The 20390-nt window shown below is 39.5% G+C and overlaps 1 protein-coding gene across 1 annotated transcript in view; it reads right to left on the reverse strand.

Annotated features, from left to right (window-relative positions):
• Positions 1 to 845: 845 nt before the first annotated feature.
• Cep350 (centrosomal protein 350) overlaps positions 846 to 20390 on the reverse strand; it is a 133160-nt gene continuing 113615 nt past the window's right edge. Inside the window, exons 32-38 of the mRNA XM_051147620.1 lie at positions 17203 to 17339; positions 13205 to 13287; positions 10256 to 12213; positions 9164 to 9568; positions 8899 to 9045; positions 7319 to 7441; positions 846 to 1532 (exon numbers count right to left, since the gene is read on the reverse strand). Coding sequence (XP_051003577.1) covers positions 1368 to 1532; positions 7319 to 7441; positions 8899 to 9045; positions 9164 to 9568; positions 10256 to 12213; positions 13205 to 13287; positions 17203 to 17339 — 3018 coding nt within the window. The 3' untranslated portion in view covers positions 846 to 1367. The remainder of the gene's footprint in view (positions 1533 to 7318; positions 7442 to 8898; positions 9046 to 9163; positions 9569 to 10255; positions 12214 to 13204; positions 13288 to 17202; positions 17340 to 20390) is intronic.

Consider the following 20390-nt stretch of genomic DNA (forward strand, 5'->3'; position numbering starts at 1 on the left):
CTGATGAAGAGAAACCAGTGTAGAAGGCAGGTGCTAAGGGCCCAGGAGAGCACCACATGCTCTAACGTAGCAGCTGGAGTCTGGAGATTTTTCTCAGATACAGGTAATAGTTGTAAGACGCAATGCTGCAAGAAAGGCAGGATTAAACTTTACAGTCTTTCAAGTCATCTCCCACTCCTTCTGTCTCGGGTGATGCTGTAAATGCCTGTTGTCTTTTGATGAACTGAACTGACTTCTTCAATGTGTACAGAGCTAGTAACACTGCAGCTTTCCTGTGCGAAGACTAAACTGTAGACACTTCAAGATGGAGGTTTACTATCGTGAAAATCATTTCTCAATAGGGACACACATCTTCAACTTAATAATTTATCTTAAAATAAATTAAAAATGTTCCACAGAGCAAAACAAGCACACAGACTATAGACAACATCTTCTGGTCTTTGGTGCACTCACCCATTTCCTACATCATTCAAGTAACAGCATCTGACTTCTTAGGGAGAGATGAGAATTCAAAGTTTGAAGGCCAAAATGAATTATTTCCACTTTTGCCATGCCTGGGTGCCTGAGATGGTCCTGAGTATCTACGATTCTGAGAGCAGCTGGTAGAGGTTAGGACAAATGGGAAAAGAGCAGGGTGGGACAAGAGCAGAGGAGCCAGCCTGCGGCAGTCCTGGAGGAGCCTCGTTGTCATCAGTGGGCTCTTGTTTTTTGCCCAGACAGGAAAATTAAACACAATGCAATGGGTTATAGTTTCTTAGGTGGTGCCCCAAAAGCAAAGGTCCCACTTATTCCTGACATCCATGGTACTGCTCACCTTCAAGAATGGAAGAAACTGATCTTCAAGAAGAAATGAACGCCAGGATGTGAAATAGGCAGACAATCTTGAATTTGCCTATTTTAGAAGTGGTTATGGGGTTAATACTGTTCAGAGACTAGGATATCCATTTATGACTTTCATTGTATAGACCAGGATTACATTTTGAAAGTTAAAACATAAATCTATATAACTCTCTTTCCTGATGAGACTCAAGCCTTGTCTAAGCTCGGGGTCAGTCTGGTGTTCTCAGCCCTCATCTGAGACCTAGTAGGCATGGTTGCTAATGAGGTGTACGGTGATACCAAGGCTCAACATCAGAGTAGAACCCTGCCCACGGGAAAGAACCATGTAATCCAGTGGACAGTCTGTAAAGGCAAAGGCTGTAATACCAGATATACCACATTGTCCCATGAACTCCAAACCAGCAGTCCACAAGAACAGGTTCAAGGTCCTGAAGCACTCTTGCTATGGTGGAGATGGGGTGTACATCAGAAGGCAGAAAGGCCCAGGACTCATGTTAGCACTCAGTGTTCGATTTATTTGCAAGATGTCACACAAGTAGCATTCTCCCCTGTTTTTCACTGATCTGATTGAGAACATCAATAGTATCTTTGATCAAGGTCTCAAAGATCCCATCAGCCAGCTGCATCTTCACACACAACTCATCCTCATCATAGTTAACCCACTGTGCCTCCTCCTCATGGAGCTCCTGGACCTGGACATTAGAACACAGTAAGTTAGCAAATCTGTCACACAACAGCTAGGAACTTATACCTCTCATCCACAATATTTCCCAGAGAAATAATGTCAATACAGCTTTAAAATTGGTGTCTAAACTAAAAATAGCCATGGAACTACATTTCATGGTTATCCCAGCATGTTGTAGATACTAAGGATTGATTACAAATCCATTGTCTATGTTAACCTGAGTAAATGTGTACAGGAGCTGACGGGAAAGAGAACCAACAAGTTTAGATGCATGCATTGCAATGAAAAACTCTACTCACCCAACAAATGTTAGATATGATTCTAATATTCTAAATAAATAAAAGCCTGCATAGTGGTGCATACCTGTGACTCTAGCACTTGGGAGGCTGAGACAGAAGAGTTGCAAGTTCAAGGTTAGCAAAGACTATATAGGCTGCCTTGTATTTTTTAAACAAATGTAACACTGCTGACATTTCTTTTTACATTATTGTTATAATCACTTGCTCTGTTTTGCATTTTAGAATTTTTGGGATTCTTAGTAAATGAAAATTAATCAAATTAGAAAGAACACCTCCAAGTTTATTGCCTGCTTGCCATTTTAACTTTCTTTGCTTATAATTTTAAATAAGTGGGTGTAGACCAGGTGGAAGAGCCCTGACCTAGTTCCAGACTCATCAGAATCAGCTGTAGTTGCAGGGTGGCTAACCAGAAGCCTGATAACAAGAAAGCCAGTGGAAGTTCCTGGTTTGTTCTGAATTTTGTGTCCTCTTGGGAGAGGCAGAGCAGGTGAAGTGGGGAACTAGTTAGTACCCCAGCTCCCTTATGAAGCAGTGACGTGACTTGTGGAGGCCACAGCATCTAGAGATGGAGAGACGGGAGAGCAGCAAGTTCCATCTTCACATGTCCGTGCTGGGCTTGGCACATCAAAAAGTAGTGCCTTTCCTCTTCCTCTTTCTCTTTGGAGGAAGGTTTGCAGGCCTTAGAACCATCCACTCAGTCCTCTGGTCCCCAGACTGTGCTCTGTGGAATAGATGGCTCCACTGAAGAGCACTCTATAAGCAAATACATTTAAGGGAACTCCCTCTCAGCAACTATACTGAACAGAGCACACTAAAGAAAAGTCCACCCTAAACTAGTCTAACTCACTCTCCTATGTTTACTAGGCCACAGAATCACATTTCATATGTAAGAAATGGATTTAACCTACCAAGGAACTGGTATGAAGGCCAGCCTAACACTATGTGGTGCTGGGGAACACCATGCTCAGGGAAAGCTGGTAAGAGACTTCATATTATCAGTTTAAGCTGCACACTTCCTTTTTGTAAACAAGGTCTCAGTCTATAAATGTGAAATCAGATAAATATTTCTTTGTCAAAACAAAATTTTGGGGAACTGTATTCTATGAAATTATTTTTATGGCAGTACTTGTCATCTCTTAAGCATAGTGTGGATTCTCCCTTAAACGAAATGGAAGGTTTTAATGCTGCGAGAAGCACTGTTCTTCAGGCCTAGTTGCCAACTACTGCTTTTTTCCTCACAGGGCAGCAGACTGTGTGGGGCCGAGCGAAGCCCAGTAGGACAGCACATCCCTGGCATGCCCAGGTTCAATCCCTAGCACCACAGGTCAGGGATCACTTCTGTATTAGAAGCAACACACTTCCTTTTTGTCTGACTCTCGGAAAGATCAAAGCCCACCTCGGTGCTGCAATGCCAACTACAGGTCTGCCTCTGTTGTTTCCCTCTAGTCCACAGAGTCTTATACATATAACCCTCCAGATCTGCGTGCTTTGTATATAAGCTACACATGAGCTGGGAACTACAGCTCTAGTTCAGGCTTTTAACCCTTCTGGTGAACAGCCCTTGGAATGGATCTCTAGGCTTCCATGATAGAATATATGTCTCCTCTAGTTTCAGCTCATCTCCTAAGTGATTTTAGGGTTATCCCTTTTGAGTTGTGGATGTTACAGCAAAGAATGAAATCTACCTCGAATTTCCTCCCCTAAGTCCACTCTGATGGACCAGTCAAGGACTTGGCTAAGGGACCATCTCAAGGAAGGTAGGTCACCCTAAGATCATGCTCTTTTCCTTCCTGTAATTTCTACCCCCAGCTCAGTCCCTCCCAGCCACCATGAAGCTTGGCTGGGTCTGCCTGCCTCTCTGAGTCCTGGGGCTGACCTCCATGGAGGCTTAACTCAAACAGCATGGCTTTCTACACTTCTTTTCTCCATATTCCTCCCCGGGGCAACTCTGAGAATTACAGATTGCCTCTCCTGGGGTATCAAAGGGTACATGTCCAACAGGAGACGTGAGGTTTGAGACCTACTGTACACGAAGATGACTAGAGGAAAAAAAATGTGCTTTATGGTTCAAACATGGAAGAAAAAATTAAGTGTCTACCATAAAATAGCTACCCAAGGCAACAGATATGTTAACTGTTTTGATGATCCATTCCACATAGATCAGCCACTAAAAAATTCACTTCGAGGCCAATCCCTGTACTGTGTGGATTCTGTATGCCATCTGAGGTACTGTACTCTTCTCTCCCTAAAGCCGTCACACTCTCCCTACTGACTCTTGCCTGCTAGCACTGGAACAATGAGTTTCTCTCAAGTTAATGCAATTGTTCTTATTTATTACCCCCCTTTACTTTTCTATTTGCAGCATAATTCCTTTCGAGTGTCTACTGTTGTATTTCCATAACTCTCTCATCACTTTTCCAATCAAGTTTATCAATCTACGCCAACGAAGCTATTTTGAGGTCAAGATTTATCTCCTGCTAAAAGTCAGTGGCCCTCTCTCAGTTCCTACCTTGCTTGGCCATTAGAAACTTGTGACACATAGATCCCACTCTTTCTCTGACCCCACCTTCTCCCCAAAGAGAGACAGCGGAGCCTGGCTACCTAGCTGAGTGATCTCACCTATACAACTATTTTTATGATAATTATTTTTGATAAGAGTCCAAGAGTTCTTTAACTTTTTTTTTTTTTTTTAGTATAAGAGTGAGATGATAAAAGTTTATCTTAGTCACTGTTCCACTGCTATGGAAAGATACATTAGCCAAGCAATTCTTATAAAAGAAAGCATTTAATTGAGGGGTTGCTTACAGACACAAAGGCTTTACAGCAACAGGCCGGCATACACTGGGAACATAGCTGAGAGCTCTTACATCCCAAGCCACAGGCAACAGGCAGAGAGAGACACTGGGCTTAGCTTGAAATATCATAAAATGTTCACTACAGTAGAGGACTGGTTAAACAAATTACAATATATCCACATGAATGATTACTATACTTCCATGTAAAAAGTAATATAAAATAGATTTTGGCGAGGCATGGTGGCACATGCCTGTAATCCCAGCACTTGGGAGGCAGAGGCAGATGAATTGCTGAGCGTTCGAGGTCGGCCTGGTCCACCACGTGTGTCCAAGATAGCCAAGGCTACACAATGAAACCCTGTCTCAAAACAACAAAATCAACAAAAAACAACCGCCCCCCCCCCACAAATAGCTTTTGGCTGAGGCAGCCATCCTCCAGTATTCCCCGGAATGACAACCAGGAAGGGAAATAGGAGGCCACCTGCTTTAGGCCTTCAGTCATTCCTTTGGACATATTCATACAAGTTTACAAGAAGAGTGATACAGTTACCAAGAAAATGGGCACTGTTCGGAAAGGATGCGCCAGGAATGTCACTATGGCAGAACTGAAAGTCTACAGGCTCACCCAGCATGCTGGCTGGAGACAAGCAAATCAAGGTCAAGATTCTTGCCAAGAGAATTAAGGCATATTGAGCACACTAAGCACTCTTAAGAGACAGCTTTCTGAAATGGGTGAGGGAAAATGCTCAGAAAAAAAGGAGAGCCAAAGACACCTGGGCTCAACTCCAACAGCAGCCTGCCTTACCCAGAGAAGTACACCTAGTGAGAACTAATTGGAGGACACCTGAGCTCAGTGCACAAAAAAGAAATAAGACTGTTAAAAATATGTATTTATATGCTCAGCGTGGTGGTGCACACCTTTAATCACAGCACTTGGGAGGCAGAAGCAGAAGGATATCTGTGAGTTTGAGGCCAGCCTGGTCTACAAAGTAAGTCCAGGCTATACAGGGAAACCCTGCCTCAATCCCCCTCCATATATATATGTATGTATACAAAATAAAGACATCTGGGGCAAAGAAAAATGTCTACATTTTATTAAATAAAGCAATCATTCCAAAGAGGAACTATAGTCTCCAATTAAGAAATTCTTTCTACAAAAACGTAAAATCTACATATATTGAAATACTGAATTATTTAGGTGGTAATATTTTTTTGGGTTAATCAGAACTTTCTAAAATAAGCCTGAGTATAATACAAATGTAAACTTTCAAAAATTCTTATTTGAGCCTTTCTTCTTCTGTACGAAATGATTTGCTGTTTACATCTACCTATAAAATGCAAAACCACTCATTTCTGTAAATCCTAGATTGCGCCAATAGTAAGAGAGATACTTCTACTTAGCATTTTTGTTACTAATTAGTTCAAGGTATTAATACTGTCATTTCATCATACATTAAGAAGAACATTTGTTAAAAGCTATACACATGTAAAAATATGACCAGCAAAGAGAACATCCATATAATACATGTTTTCTTATTTTTGTTTATATCTTAATTTTTTTTCTGACAGATGTATGGTAGACACCTTTAAAGGCAAGTATACAGGAAGCAGAGGCAAAGGCAGTGGACCTCTATGAGTTTATGCCCAGCCTGTTCTACACAGAGAGTTTCAGGCCAACCAAAGCTACACAGTGAGACCCTGTCTCTAAAATATAATGTAGTATGTAAAGAGTAAATAGAATACTCTGTTTTCTTTGAGAGAAGTTCTTGCTACATAGCCCAGGCTAGTCTTGAACATCCAATCTTTATCTTTCAGCCTGGGAATGCTGGGATTAAGGCATGTACAACTCTGAACATCTCTTCAGTTCTTATAACATAGACATAGCATAATCCTTACTCCGGCTACAATAATATTAAATTTCAAATAAAGCATCTTATTTGCTTGATGTTTGAGACTTTTCTGCTAACAGATTGAGAAATGCCTCTGTTTAAATGGTCTTGTGTGGCTCTGGCTGTAAGCCTCTGCTGTCAGAATAGTTTCCCAAGAGTTTCAGATCAGTCTGTTGATTATCCACATCTTAGATAGCTTATCTATGGTTTGTGTCATCAGTTTGGGCCTGAAGATGGCTCCAAATCATAGCCCTCTCTCCTTTCACTTTATTTATTTATTTATTTATTTATTTATTTATTTATTTTGGTTTTTCAAGATAGGGTTTCTTAGTGTAGCCTTGGCCATCCTGGAACTCACTCTGTAGACCAGGCTGGCCTTGAACTCACAGAGACCCACCTGCCTCTGTCTCCCAAGTGCTGGGATTAAAAGCGTGTGCCATCATGGCCCAGCTCTCCTTTCACTATTAAGACAATGTCTTCATTATGTTTGATGTTGAAGTCTAACTAGAAGTAAACATTTATGCTCTGAAGTGGTATACACCCCATTGCTGTCTCCCGGGTTCTTTCACAGATGCTTAAGATGCTTATTTAAGACTTCTTGCTGCAGCTACCTTTCGCTGCATCTCCGTACTCATTTCAAGAATTCCTCCAAGATTCTTTAAAGTTATGAATCTAATCTTGTTGTTTTCCCTCCTTAAAGTCTTTTTCATCAAGTTAGATTAATCACATGTATTTTTCCTTTTGGACTCTATCTACATTTTGAGTTAAAATGACACGATCAAAATAAAAGGTTTTGTTATAAGCACTGACCAGGATGTGATCTACTCGGTCTCTCTTCTTTCTTCCAAATTTCATCATTTTTTGCCAGTCTGTTTTGTGGTCTGGCTCCTTCTTAAGACTGAACAGCTTGAGTGCTTCAGCTGTTATGAAGTGCTGTTGAAACGAGAAGCGTAAATAACATACAAGCACAGAAGACATCCTCAGCATCATTGCGCGTAACAACTCCAGAGACAGACTTATGCTCATACAGTATTTTTGGTAGTAGACCACTTAGTTCCATTTATAATGTGGAGGGAAAAGTATATCAAACACTCAGATTTTATTTACTTAACAATTTTGTTTTTATAGAACATATAAAAGTAAAACCAATAATAAAACTTCAAAGAAAATCACTTCAGAGTTGACTTTTTAAAAGCCCACTATTAGTTAATGGTAAACACTTATTTATATATATGAATATATATTTATATATATATTTATTTATATGCAGTATGAAATATAAGGATATTCACTTCAGGTAGGAGGCCAGAGGAGGAGCTGGAATTACAGTTAGTTGTGAGCTACCCAACGTGGATCTCTACAACAGTAGTGCACGTGCTTAACTGCTGACTCACCTCTCCAGCGCCTCATTAGCTAACTTTAAAGCACCAAAACTGGTGAGAAAGTATAAACTACATCTCCGAACTGGCAAATGCCACTAAGTACCGTATGAGAAAAGCACAAGCCTCTTTCTCAAACACCAAGGTTCAAATCATTTAAAAATACTAACACCACCAGTAGGAGAGGCATGTCAAAGTTCTGGGTTTTTTTTTTTTTTTTTTTTTTTTGTTTTGTGTTTTTGATTTTTGTTTTGTTTTGTTTTGTTTTGGTTTTTTGAGACAGGGTTTCTCTGTGTGTAATAGTCTGGCTGTACTGAAACTCTCTTTGTAGGCCAGGCTAGCCTTGAACTCACAGAGATCCACCTACCTCTACCTCCTACATGCTGGGGTTAAAGGCGTGCACCACCACACCTGACTGGTTCTGTTGCTTTATTTTGGTTTTTGATTACTCTGTGGCCCAGCCCAGCCTCAAACTCATTGTAATCCTCCTGCCTCAGCCTCCTACATGCTGGGATTACAGGCATGTGATACCATGCGCATCTGTAGCATGGCAACTTAACTATTAACAGTATCTAATCACCCATCCTTAATAGCTTTTTTAAAGTACTCCCATTGATTTCTATGTACATTAACTCTGAGAAGCACTGCTCTGAAAAGGAAACTTCTGTAGCCATGCCTGGTAACTCAAGGCTGTCATCGCACCGCTTGGGAGTCTCAAAACCAAAGGATTGAGTGTTTAAAGTCACATGGGCCCTATCTCAAACAAAACAGAACAACAACTTGCTAAAGAAAGGACACACGTGAATATGCAGAATAGACTGCATTAAGTGCATGCGACCTGACTGTCCTGTGACTATAAATTCCTTTTGCCCTAACCCTCTTATTACTGTTGACTCTGTTAACAAATACTTACGGTATATACCAACAGGTGTTCACTTCTATGTCATTAATTGACCTATATAAATAAATAGGAAAAAAACAAAAGGAAATAATTGACAGTTTTCAGCTTACCTTGATTTCATCAAGGTTATTTGGATTTTTCACACGTCGGAAATAACTAGAGTTGATTCTACATGGTTTCATCCAGACAGGCTGATTCAAGTTGGGATCCTCGGCAAATATTTCCTCAAAAATCTCTTTTGTTAAATCAAAAACCGCCTTAACAGAGAGAGGAAAAAAAGCGAAAGAAAGAAAAGACAATAGTAAGAAAATGGCTAAGAATCCAAATTTCAGAAAGTGGGCAAGACTCTTAAGAACAATGGTATTTTTACGTTACCTGTTTGTAGACTCTTTTACTAGTGCTTTCTATGTCCACACCCTTACTGGCACAGCCAAAAAATTTTGTAGGAATACTGAGGCTTTGAAGGTCTTGGCCTAATTCTTTCCATTTCCAAAGCTCCTCTGCTGCATTATGGACAAGGCTTTCTACTTCTTCTGCCGTATGGGGAACTGCCAATAATGTTTCACATGGCTTCTGAGTTGCTCGCTTAGGTTCTGCCATTAGAGGTACAATTGTTTCTTCTGCCTTACTCTTTTGGATCTTGTGAGAAGAGCTCAAACCAAAATCTTCATCAAACCAGTCTTGGTCATCTAATGTGCTCAGGAACTCACGGCTGATCTCAAGTTCAGCAAGTCTCTTAGCTAGCTCTTCCTGCCCACTGGCACCAAACACTGGGCTCTCCTATAGAAATAAACATTCAAATAGTGACTTCACCTTACTTAAAAGACAAAGCACACCTATTACTTATGTGTTTTAATAAAATGTTTATTCATTAGTTTGTTTCTTCCTTTTACATATCATTAATCATTCTACTTCTGAACTACTGTCACTAGGATTCTGAAGTGGGAAATGAAAATGCTTACCTCTGGTGAGTATCTGACTCAAGTTAATCAAAGTCATTACTTTCCTTAGTTATCCACAGGCAACCTAAACAAGCTGATGGTCTGAGTTTATGTCACAGAGGATATATTTCAGCTTGATCAGAATCAACACACCTGGAAATCTCTGTAGGGCACCATAACTGAATAGACAGGTGAAAGAGACTGGGGGTGAGAGCCACTGGAAAGTTCCCAAGATCGTGGAAGGAGATCTACTGTGTGGATTGTATACAGGGGCTATCAATATAGTAGTTTAAAAGATGTTTCAGTTCCCACAACCTGACAGTGTTCATGACAACCCTATAGTGACTACTCATGACATAACAGAGGGCAATTATACCTCAGACAGAAAAATACCTGCAAGTGCTTTGAAAATATAGTGATCATATCTAATAAACAGCAGGCTTCGGAGATGTCCACCTTGAACCACAGAATTAGTGTACACTACAAAGGAAAGGACATCAGACTCTTCTCTAGATAAAATACTCACAGGTCTGGGACACATATCTGGAGAGGAAATCTCTTCTTTTTCATCTTCCAATTCAGACCTTAGAAAGCAACTTGAAATGCTGGGTGACTGTTCCTCGGTATTTTGGGGTGGGTCTTGGGGTGGTACTTTCGTTTGGTCAAGAAACTCCTGATTGCTAAGCTGGATTTTCTCATTCCTAGTCTTTTTGATTTGTTGTAGTTGACTAACTGTGTCTTTCACAAACACTTTTAGTAAGTTGTCTGTTAGCAAGCTGACTGATTCAAGTTGTTGCTTTGACTTTTTTTCTTCACTTATTGATGACGTCAGCTGAGCTTCTAGTTGATTTTTTTCTCTTGTTAAGAGATCCAGAAGTGGAGTAGAAGGCTTTTCTGAAACTTGGGAATAAAAGTTCTCTTCCTTCTCTGCAAGTTGCTGTTGCTTTGATTCTTCAGAAAAAGTGTCAGGAACATTTTCTGTGGCATCAGAAACAAGGGCTTTTTTCTCCTTACAGGGAATCAGAGGATCTGCTGAAGACTGTTGGTGAACATGGGCTTCTGGGTCCCCAGACACGTCCAGTTTATTGTCTGTTACTATGTTAAGGCTTCTATCTTTATCCACTGAGGCTTCTATATTATGCATACTAGGAAGCAATTTCTCACAAAAATATTCAGCTATATCGTTTTCTCTGTCGTTTAGACATTTTATATCTTTCTGCTCTTGATTATAGTATTGATATTGTCCATCTGAGTAAGATTCTTCAACTTCACTTATGTCTATATAGTCATTAAAGTTTTCTAGAATGTGAGATATTTTTTGAGGAGGAGCGAAAATACCATGCTTGTCTTTGCACACAAAATATACAATACCATCATATGTTCCATTGTTATTTCCTTCAGGTTTATCCAGTTCTACTCCAGCCCAAAATCCTTTAGCAAAGTTAGTCTCACCTTTGAATCTAAGAGTGCCTGGCTGAACATTGCCAATCAACACCCGGTCCCCAATGTGGAAGTCCAGTAGCTCATCCGCAGCAGAAACTGCAGGCAGGGAAAGGGACTCGGCCACACCCTGCTCGTGTCCCACATCACTGCGCTCCTTACTTTTCATCAGCTCAGTAGGGGACTTGAGTTCTAGCAGCCTTTCAGAATGGACATTGCTATGAACGGAAAGGCTTTTCTCACTTAGGCACTCACTGATTTCATCATCACTTCCAAACCCGGTGGCTCTACTTCTAGCGCTCCTTGTTGGTTGTGACTTCTCTCTGTGAGACTGTGCGTCTTTCCTGAGTGACAATGATAACACCTCAGAGTCATCTTTACTAATCTCATCAGCAGAAATCCCTTTCTTGAAAGAAGACACTTCAAAATCTTCAGAATAGGATGATTCTTTAGAAACAGAAAGGTGTCCTGACAAGGCTGAGTCCCCTTTCTCTCTGCATTTTTGTTCATGGATCTCTCTTACTGACTGGATGTCTTGACTGTGATCTGTACTTTGATTGGACTGATTCTCTTTCAATGTTTCCTCTTTTTCATGAGAAATTTCAGTGGTTGGTTTAACTAAGTCTTTCTGAGCATTTGCAGAGTCTGAAGGAAGCTCTTTATTTGAAAGGATTTCAGAGGCCAGATCTAGTTTTAGTAAGACTTCAGATCCCCCCGAGCGCTCAGAACAGGCATCTTCCACCTCACTCTTCTCCAGTTTTGTGTATTCTATTTCTTGTATTTCTGATTTTTGACTAGATTCTTCAGCCTTAGCCTCTGACACATCATAGATCCTACTAGCCGCATTTAACTCCTTGAGAGGAGATAGTGAAGGTGCACTTTCAAGAGAGTCTACTGATTCTGTCTGCGTTTTTCTCGATGACAGAACTGGAGATGAGGTCTGCAAGTGTTCTTCTATCCTGTTGTCCAACTCAACCACTCTCTTTGCATATGCAGATAGTGACCTTTCTGATATGGCTCTCTCAGAACATGATAATGAAGAATCTTTAAAAAAAAAAAAAACACATAAAATTATTTAATCACAATCTTTCAGTTCTGAGGCTAAAATTTTAAATAAAAGCCAACTTTCAGTTAAGAACAATTCTGGTCAATAAATATGACTTGTTCTGGTTATCATATGAGTTTGTTTGTTTGTTTGTTTTGTTTTTTTGAGACAGGGTTTCTCTGTGTAGTCTTGGCTGTCCTGGACTTGCTTTGTAGACCAGGCTGGCCTCGAACTCACAGAGATCCACTTGCCTCTGCCTTCCCAGTGCTGGGATTAAAGGCGTGCTCCACAACTCCTGCTGTTTGATTTTTTACACCTCACTTTTTGTCAGAAATATGGACCAATAAAAACTGATTTAAAAGGAACTGAGTCCTGGAGCAAAAGTCCCCAGTAGTCCCTGCATTTGGGAGTCTAAGGACTTGAGCCCAAGAGTTTCAGATCAGAGAAATCAACACTCCAGATGCTGTCAGAGGAAAAAGTAGTGCAAGATGTAATGCAAATCACTTAAAATGCTAAATAATTGAGGAAATTGATTTTTCTAAATTAAAAACGTTGTGCCAGGTGTAATGGTGCATGATTTTAATTATAGCACTTGGGAGGCAGAGGCAGGCGGATTGCTGTGAGTTCGAGGCCAGCCTGGTCTACAAAGTGAGTCCAGGACAGCCAAGGCTACATACACAGAGAAACCCTGTCTCGGGAAAAAATAAAAAAAGTTGTGTGTGTCTGTAGAGTCCAGACAGTCAGTCAGTCGGCCTGCTACATATGTGTGGGTGCCTGTAGAGTCCAGACGAAGGAGTTGGATCCTCTGGAGCTGGATTTAACAGGCAGTTGTAACTAGTCTTAGAATAAGTGCTAGGAACCTAACTTGGAAAAACATTACATGAGCCATCTGCTGAGCCATCTCTGCAGTCTCAGAAATTCACTTTTGTAGAGGTAGAATTCTGTGAGCATAAACTGTATCTACACAACTTCGTACTTTCAGGTACATACCAACATGTTCAGCAATGGATGCCAAGGATCCTCTGGAACGCTCTGACTCTGTTACAGATTTCCAAGTTTTTGCTGTCTCAGATCTGAAGTGGAAAAAGTAATAAGTGAAATATAATGTGGATACTAGCATGACTGACAACAGTAATAGACATCCTTGGACAAGTACGCCTTCTTCCCTATAGAAGGTGTCTCACACAGCTGCCTGCCTCTGGCTCTTGTCATTCTCTATGGATTAACTCAATGAGAAAAACAGAGGTCATCAAGCATTGAGTGTCTTACCTGGCCTTGTTAACTACAAATTCATCTAGATTTATAACCATTCAACATCCTTTCCTCCTGCTATCTGAGGATAAAAGGCATGTCTTACTTTCCTTTCCCTGTTTTATATGTCTCAGCCATTAATATCACACATGCACACACTCTCCCCCCCCTTGTTCTCATACTCTTTTGTTCTGAAGTGAAGAGGATGGAGCCACAGTCTTGCTCACACGAGGCGCATGCTCCACCATTCCTTTTTCACCACCTTCCCTTCCTCAGTTGCTGGTCATATTGTTTGCCTTCCACTTTTTGCTTATAATAACTTAAATGTTGCTATTAGTTTTATTTACACTTGCTTTCCTTTTTTCTCTAAATGAATACTTTTCCAGCTTTATCTACCATTTGTATCTGTGTGTGTGTAGTAATTTCAGTATTTCTCTCTTTGATACTTATACAACTCCGCTTGTATGAATCACAACATCTCAGGCCAAAATCCTAAGTTTCCTACAAAAACTTCTTTGCTTTTAGGGTAATGAAAGCCTGGTCCAATTGACTAAGAGAAATTTAGGAGCCCTCAATTTCCTGTTTCCCATCTAACACTTTAGACAATACTACTTCTTAGAAATTCCTAAAATATATCTTCTATTTTTGTTTTCTATGTTTATTACTGCTGTTTATTTGAGGCTTGGCTTAAACTGCTTTTTCTTTTGGCACCTATGCTTTTTTCTTCAAATCTTTCATCCACATAAGAGTGAGAAAGATCTCTGGAAATACAAGTATATTCTGATGCTGGAGATGGAATGCAGGGGCTGCACAGAAGCTAAATATGCTGGTGTTCTACTGCTGAGCAACTCCTTGTTAAAAATATCTAACAGCCTGATTAAGAAATCCATTCCATAAGTAGTATATTTATTGATTTGGATCACAGGCTGACCCTGAGCTTGCTATGTAGAGGGTGATCTTAAACTTCTGATCTTCCTGCCTTCACTTCCTGAGTGCTGAGATTACAGGTATGTATCACCATGCCCAGTCAATGTGGTGCTAGGGATTGAACCCAGGACTTCATTCATGTTGAGCAAGTACTCTACCAACTCAGCTATACCCCAGTCTAATAGTATATTATTTAGTGCAGTGGTTCTCACCCTTCCTAATGCTGTAACCCATTAATACAGTTCCTCATGCTGTGGTGACCCCCAACCATAAAGTTATTTTGTTGTTACTTCATAACTGATATTTTGCTACTGTTAGGAATTTTAGGTTAAATACCTGATAGGTGACCCCCATGGGGGTGATGACCCACAGGTTGAGAACCACTGATTTAGAGCTGAGAATAAAACTTACATTTTATAAAATAATGGAAAAGTACATAGAAAACAAGAACACAAATAAAATCTAAGAAAAAAAATCTTGCAAAAATATCTAATTGTTGGTGTATGCTATTTGAGGATAGCTGGATATGATATGATTGTGACTGCTTTTTAAAAAATGCTTCCCTAGAAAGTCTAATAATAAAAATGATAAGTGAATCAGTGACCAGTGAATACATACTTGCTGTATTGTACACCCAACTCTTTTAACTCCTAACAAGCATACTAACAGGTAGTAATACTTGCTTAATAGGCATGTATAGTCCAAACAACTCAAGCAGAGAGGTTAAATAATTTATACGAAGTTAAACAGCTAGCTTGTACCAATCCAGGGTATCCAAGTTGACTGTCATGAGCCTGTCCTATTCACATAACTAACAAAACCTCAAAAACATTTTCCCTTTCTTTTTAAATTCTTTTAGATACTTATGCATTCGAATGTTTTGCCTGTATGCATGTACACCTTGTGCCTGATGTCAGAAGGAGTCAAATATTCTGGAACTGGAGTTATTGGTGGTTGTAAGCTACCTTGTGGGTACTGAGAATCAAACCCCAGTCCTCTGAAGAGCAGCAAGTGCTCTAAAACAATGAGCCATCTTCCCAGGCTTAACATTTTCTAAACACTTTAAATTATTATTATCTTGGATGTGTATATTGGTGTATGTGTGCCAGGGTACGTGTGTGGAGGTCAGAGGTCAGCTCTGTTGAATTGATTTTCTCCTTCCACCACTATGTGGGGCTCAGGGACTGAACTGAAATTATTAGATTTACATGGTGAGTGCTTTACTAGCTGAACCGTCTCATCTTGTTTTCTTTTTAAAAGATATAAAAATTATTTTAACTTACATGTCTCTGGTGTAAGTATCTGTGTTTGAGTATGTTTACATGAGTGTAAATATCCAATGAAGGCAGAGGCATTAGAGCTTCCCGGAGCTGGACTTAGAGATGGTTGTGATGTGGGTGCTGGGAACTGAACTTGGGTCCTCTATAGGAGCTGTATGTGTTCTTAATTACTGAACTATTTTTCTAGCACCTCCTTCCTTCTTAAAAACAAAAAACCAAACCAAAACAAAAAACCCATATGGATGTGTTGCCTGAACGTATGACTGTGTACCATGAGCATGTGGTGTCTGCAGACGCCAGAAGAGGGCATCAGACTCTCTAGTGTTGAGTTCACAGACTGCTGTGAGCTGCCGTGTGGGTGTTGGGATTTGAACAGGGTCCTCTAGAAAAGCAACCAGTGCTCTTATGTGCTGAGCCATCTCTCTAGCCCCCTAGATGAGGGGCTGGATAATATATAGAGTTGCATTCTGCATATCAGGCTCACTATGTAGCCTAGGTTGGTCTAAAACCCATGATGCTTAACTACCTTCTGAATGTTGGGACTACAGACAACGCCATAGTCAGCAAAGCATTTTAGCTTGTTCCTGCCATCTTAAACCAATGCAAATAAAATCCACAGTCTTGTGCATAATGGGCAAGGGCTCCACCACTAAGTTGTCCCAGCCCTCAAAATACTTTAAAAACAACTTTAACAGCACACATCTTCCCAGAGTAAAATATGAAAAATAAGTAACTATAAAGCTTTCACAATGTGGCTTTCACTGTTTCCAGTCTCTCCTATCCCCAGCAGTGTCCTGTTCTATTTACCTTTCATGATATGCCCACCTGTTAATTTCTCTTTTGTCATTTTCATGAAATATCTTCTTTCACATATCCCTGCTCCTCAGTTGTACTCATTGGCCTCTTACCCACTGTCCAAACAATTTAAATATTATAACTTGACATTTTAATCTAGTATAGCAAATATTCTACTATTGCTATCTGCTGTCTTCTATATTTTTTTTTACTGGACATATAATATTCTATGACCTAAACAGAACCATAACTTGCTGAGATATTTCACTCATTTTCGGAATTGAAGATTACTCCCAATGCTTTATGACTATAAGGGATGCTATGATAAACACAAAGGGTGCTATAATAACTATGCAAATAGATATTTTTGATATTACATATTTTATCAAGATAATTGTTTTAAACATAGGATTATGAAGTTAAAGGTTTTAGATAGTCTTGCCTTATAAAACATCTAGTTTTTCAAAAGATCTACACTTAATTCTATTGCTACTGCCAACAATGCTGACAGCACTATTTTCACTGCACCCACCAGGCTGCAGGTTAAAAAATACATATTTCTAATTTGTACCTATACATTTAACTTGCACTTGTCATATGCAACACTTTTATGCTTGTAAAAAAAAACCCCATAGTTTTACTAGTATAACTTACTGTTACTGAACTTCTATTAAAAGTTTTTCTTTATCCATTATCAAATAAAGCAGAATGTATGCAAGTTGTTAAAGGTCCTACCTGTGCAGTGGATGAGGCTTGATTCTGGGTTTCTCGGAGACAGAGGAGAGAGTTTTAATTGGAAGTTTGGATGTTGGGGATGTGTCCAAATCTTGGCTGAGCTCACCTTCAGTTTTCTTAATGAATTCATCATAAGTCTAAGTTTGGAAGAGTTAGAGGAGTTATTATGGAGAATGTTTTAAAAGGAATTTTAAATCATAAGGATATTTAACTTTTAAATAGCATGGTTTGAATAATCCAAGCAGTAAAAAGAGAGAACATAAAGATCTCCCTCCCTGCTCCCCTTCATGTCTTCACCATTGCAAAGGAGAAAGAAATGACAGTTTCAATCCAAAGCTAAGTACTTACGCATCGTAATCTACCCAGGCACACTTAAAATCTTTAACTTGTTATATGCTATTTTCTATACGATACATTTTTCTTTCTTTCTTTCTTTCTCTTTTTTTTTTTTTTGGTTTTCTCCACGTAACCCTTGGCTATCCTGGGCTCGCTTTGTAGACCAGGCTGGTCTTGAACTCACAGTGATCTGCCTGCCTCTGCATTCTAAGTGCTGAGATTAAAGGTGTGCGCCACCACACTATTATGTTACGGTATTGGGGGTGGGTAGATAAAGGCCAGTAGCCTTGGCTGACCTGGAAATTGCTATGCAGATATACCTGAACTCACATCTGCGAGCATCTCCCTTCTAGTGCTGGGACTAAACATTTGAGCTACCATATTCTGCCTTGCATTTTGTTTTGTTTCTGAGTTTCTCTGGCAGTAAACATCTCAGAAGTAATACTTGGGAGAAACTGTTATCAGTCAGAAGGTCAGAATTACTAACACTGTCGCCTGGTTGTCAAACACGCACTCGCTATTACCCACCAGAACTTCAATAATTCCTAACTATCATTAGTATAGCATCCAAGATGGGCCCTCTACCTATTACGTCTTTCCTCCATTTGTACGGCTAAGCTCACTTGTACAACGCCATTTGATGATGTAGCTGAAAGCAAACGTGCAGCATTTTTTATCCAGGATGTATCTGTTTGGCCTAACCTAGATTGCCAATAAATATTTGTAGAATGAAAGAATGATTTATGGACCCTTGTTAATTGCTACACATTCTTAATGTCTGAACTAAAATCTTTACTTTTATAACTCTTATCATTCATATTATCTTCAGCTGTTTATCAATGTTTTGGTATTAATCATTAGCTAAACATATACAGCATAATGGCCATCTAGCTAGGTCTATATAGAAGGTAAGGTTACTCAGATCAGAAAGTAATACTGATCTAAGTTTAGTTCCCTTATTAAGTCTGTGACCAATGAAGTCCAATAGATCTTTTTTCAGATAAATTGCCACATGTTTCTCTATGGCATAATTTCAAAACTTAAATACATAACTCTCTTTCATTTTTATTTAGCCATTTAGCTAAATGTTGAACGAGATGGATCATATGGTACTTCTCCACAGATTTTTTATCAATGAATTATTTTGTTTTGTTTCTTATAGGCAGGGTTTCTCTGTGTAGCCCGGCTGTCTGGACTCACTTTGTAGACCAGGCTGGCCTTAATTCATAGGGATCCTGCCTGTCTCTGTTTCCCAAGTGCTCAGATTAAAGGCATTCAGTGAATATTTTTAAAACTTTGTATTTTTGAGGCAGGATTTTGGTATGTAGCATAGATTTGGCTCACACTTGAGATCCTCCTGCCTCAATTTCCTGAGTACTAGGATATATTAGTGAGGGTTTTTGTCTGTTTGTTTGTTTTGTTAGCAACACTGCTTATTCTTAATTCATTTCCAGTATTTTCTTAATGGCTTAGAGTTACATGGCCAATCAGATAAAGCCCAAAGTCTTTAGTCTAGATTCTAAGTTCCTGAGTGTCTCCTTCACTTTTGAACTTGTTTTTCCACTGCTTTCCCACATGAACTCCCATCATAGCCATTGTGTCCCTGCTGTTGCTTATTCTAAATTCCCTGGAGTAAAGTTTTCAGTATATAGCTCAGAATGATCTGGAACTCACTATGTGGGTCAGGTTGGATTTGAACTCCCATTTCTATTTCAGTCTTCTAAAGCTGATTATAGGAATGTGTGGCTACCCAGGGTCTGTTTATTTATTATAACCACTTTTCTGACTTTGAAACAAGTTAAAATGCCCAGTCTGTCTTCATGTGATGTACTTGTGAAAATGTTTATTATTTCCACATTTACTAACAGACCTATTTTCATGGAAAGACATAGAATTTGCAATTAGAAATAAATTAAAATCCTGCCTTTATCATCTATGGGCTGTGTGTCCCTGGATAAGTCCTTTATCTTATTGCAACTCAGTTTCCTTACCTGCTATAAGGAATAAATTAAATTATCTAAGTTCCAGACATATAAATATAACAATCTTAGTTTCATCAGGAAATTAATAAATGCAGGAAGAACCCTGTTAAACAACAAAGATCAATGGGTAACATTTAAATTTGGCTGTACATAACAATGCATTTTCTCACATTTGGTAAACTTAAAGGCTTAACAGTTTCAACTGTTTTGAAAAATTGAAAGTGTCCAGATAGAAGCTGGATGGAAGCTTTCCCTGGTAGTGACACGAGAACAGATGTAGTGAGAATTTTGGTGTCTCAAAAAAACCCAGTTATGTTATATAAACTTTTTTTTTTTTTTATCCCAGGTGTGGGATATGGGGTAGCTTCAGACTGTGCACAGTAGCAGACTATTTGCCTCTTGCATGGTCTGACAGGGTTGTGACTCTGATGGCTGAAGATGATTTAAGTCTGGGGACTCTAGAGAGGGAATAAAACACTGAGCCCCAAGAAAGGGGGTATGGCTGTTCCTGGCTTATCAATTGGTCCTGAGAAAAGAGATGATATGAAGAAATGGGAGATATCCTGACAAATGAAGATTGGATTTGCCTCAAGGAACTCAACACCTCTAATCAGCAGGAAGTAGTTTAAAACGGTCTCAATGGCCCTTCTTCCCACTAACTTTCTGTCTCTCCTGCCCGGTGTTGGGGTGATGGAAAGGTTTGGAGTAGAAAAGGGCACTAGATATAATAACTCAAATAAAATAGATTTAAAAAATGCCTACAAACAGACTGTTGTAATTTATCAGGAAGTTCAGATAGATTCTATGACAATGCCATGACAAAACAAAAAAAGAGGAAAGGTGAGGCAGACAGATGGAAAAGAAGGGGGA

The sequence above is a fragment of the Acomys russatus genome, chromosome 6 (genome assembly GCF_903995435.1).
Source record: "Acomys russatus chromosome 6, mAcoRus1.1, whole genome shotgun sequence".
NCBI classification, from domain to species: Eukaryota; Metazoa; Chordata; class Mammalia; order Rodentia; family Muridae; genus Acomys; species Acomys russatus.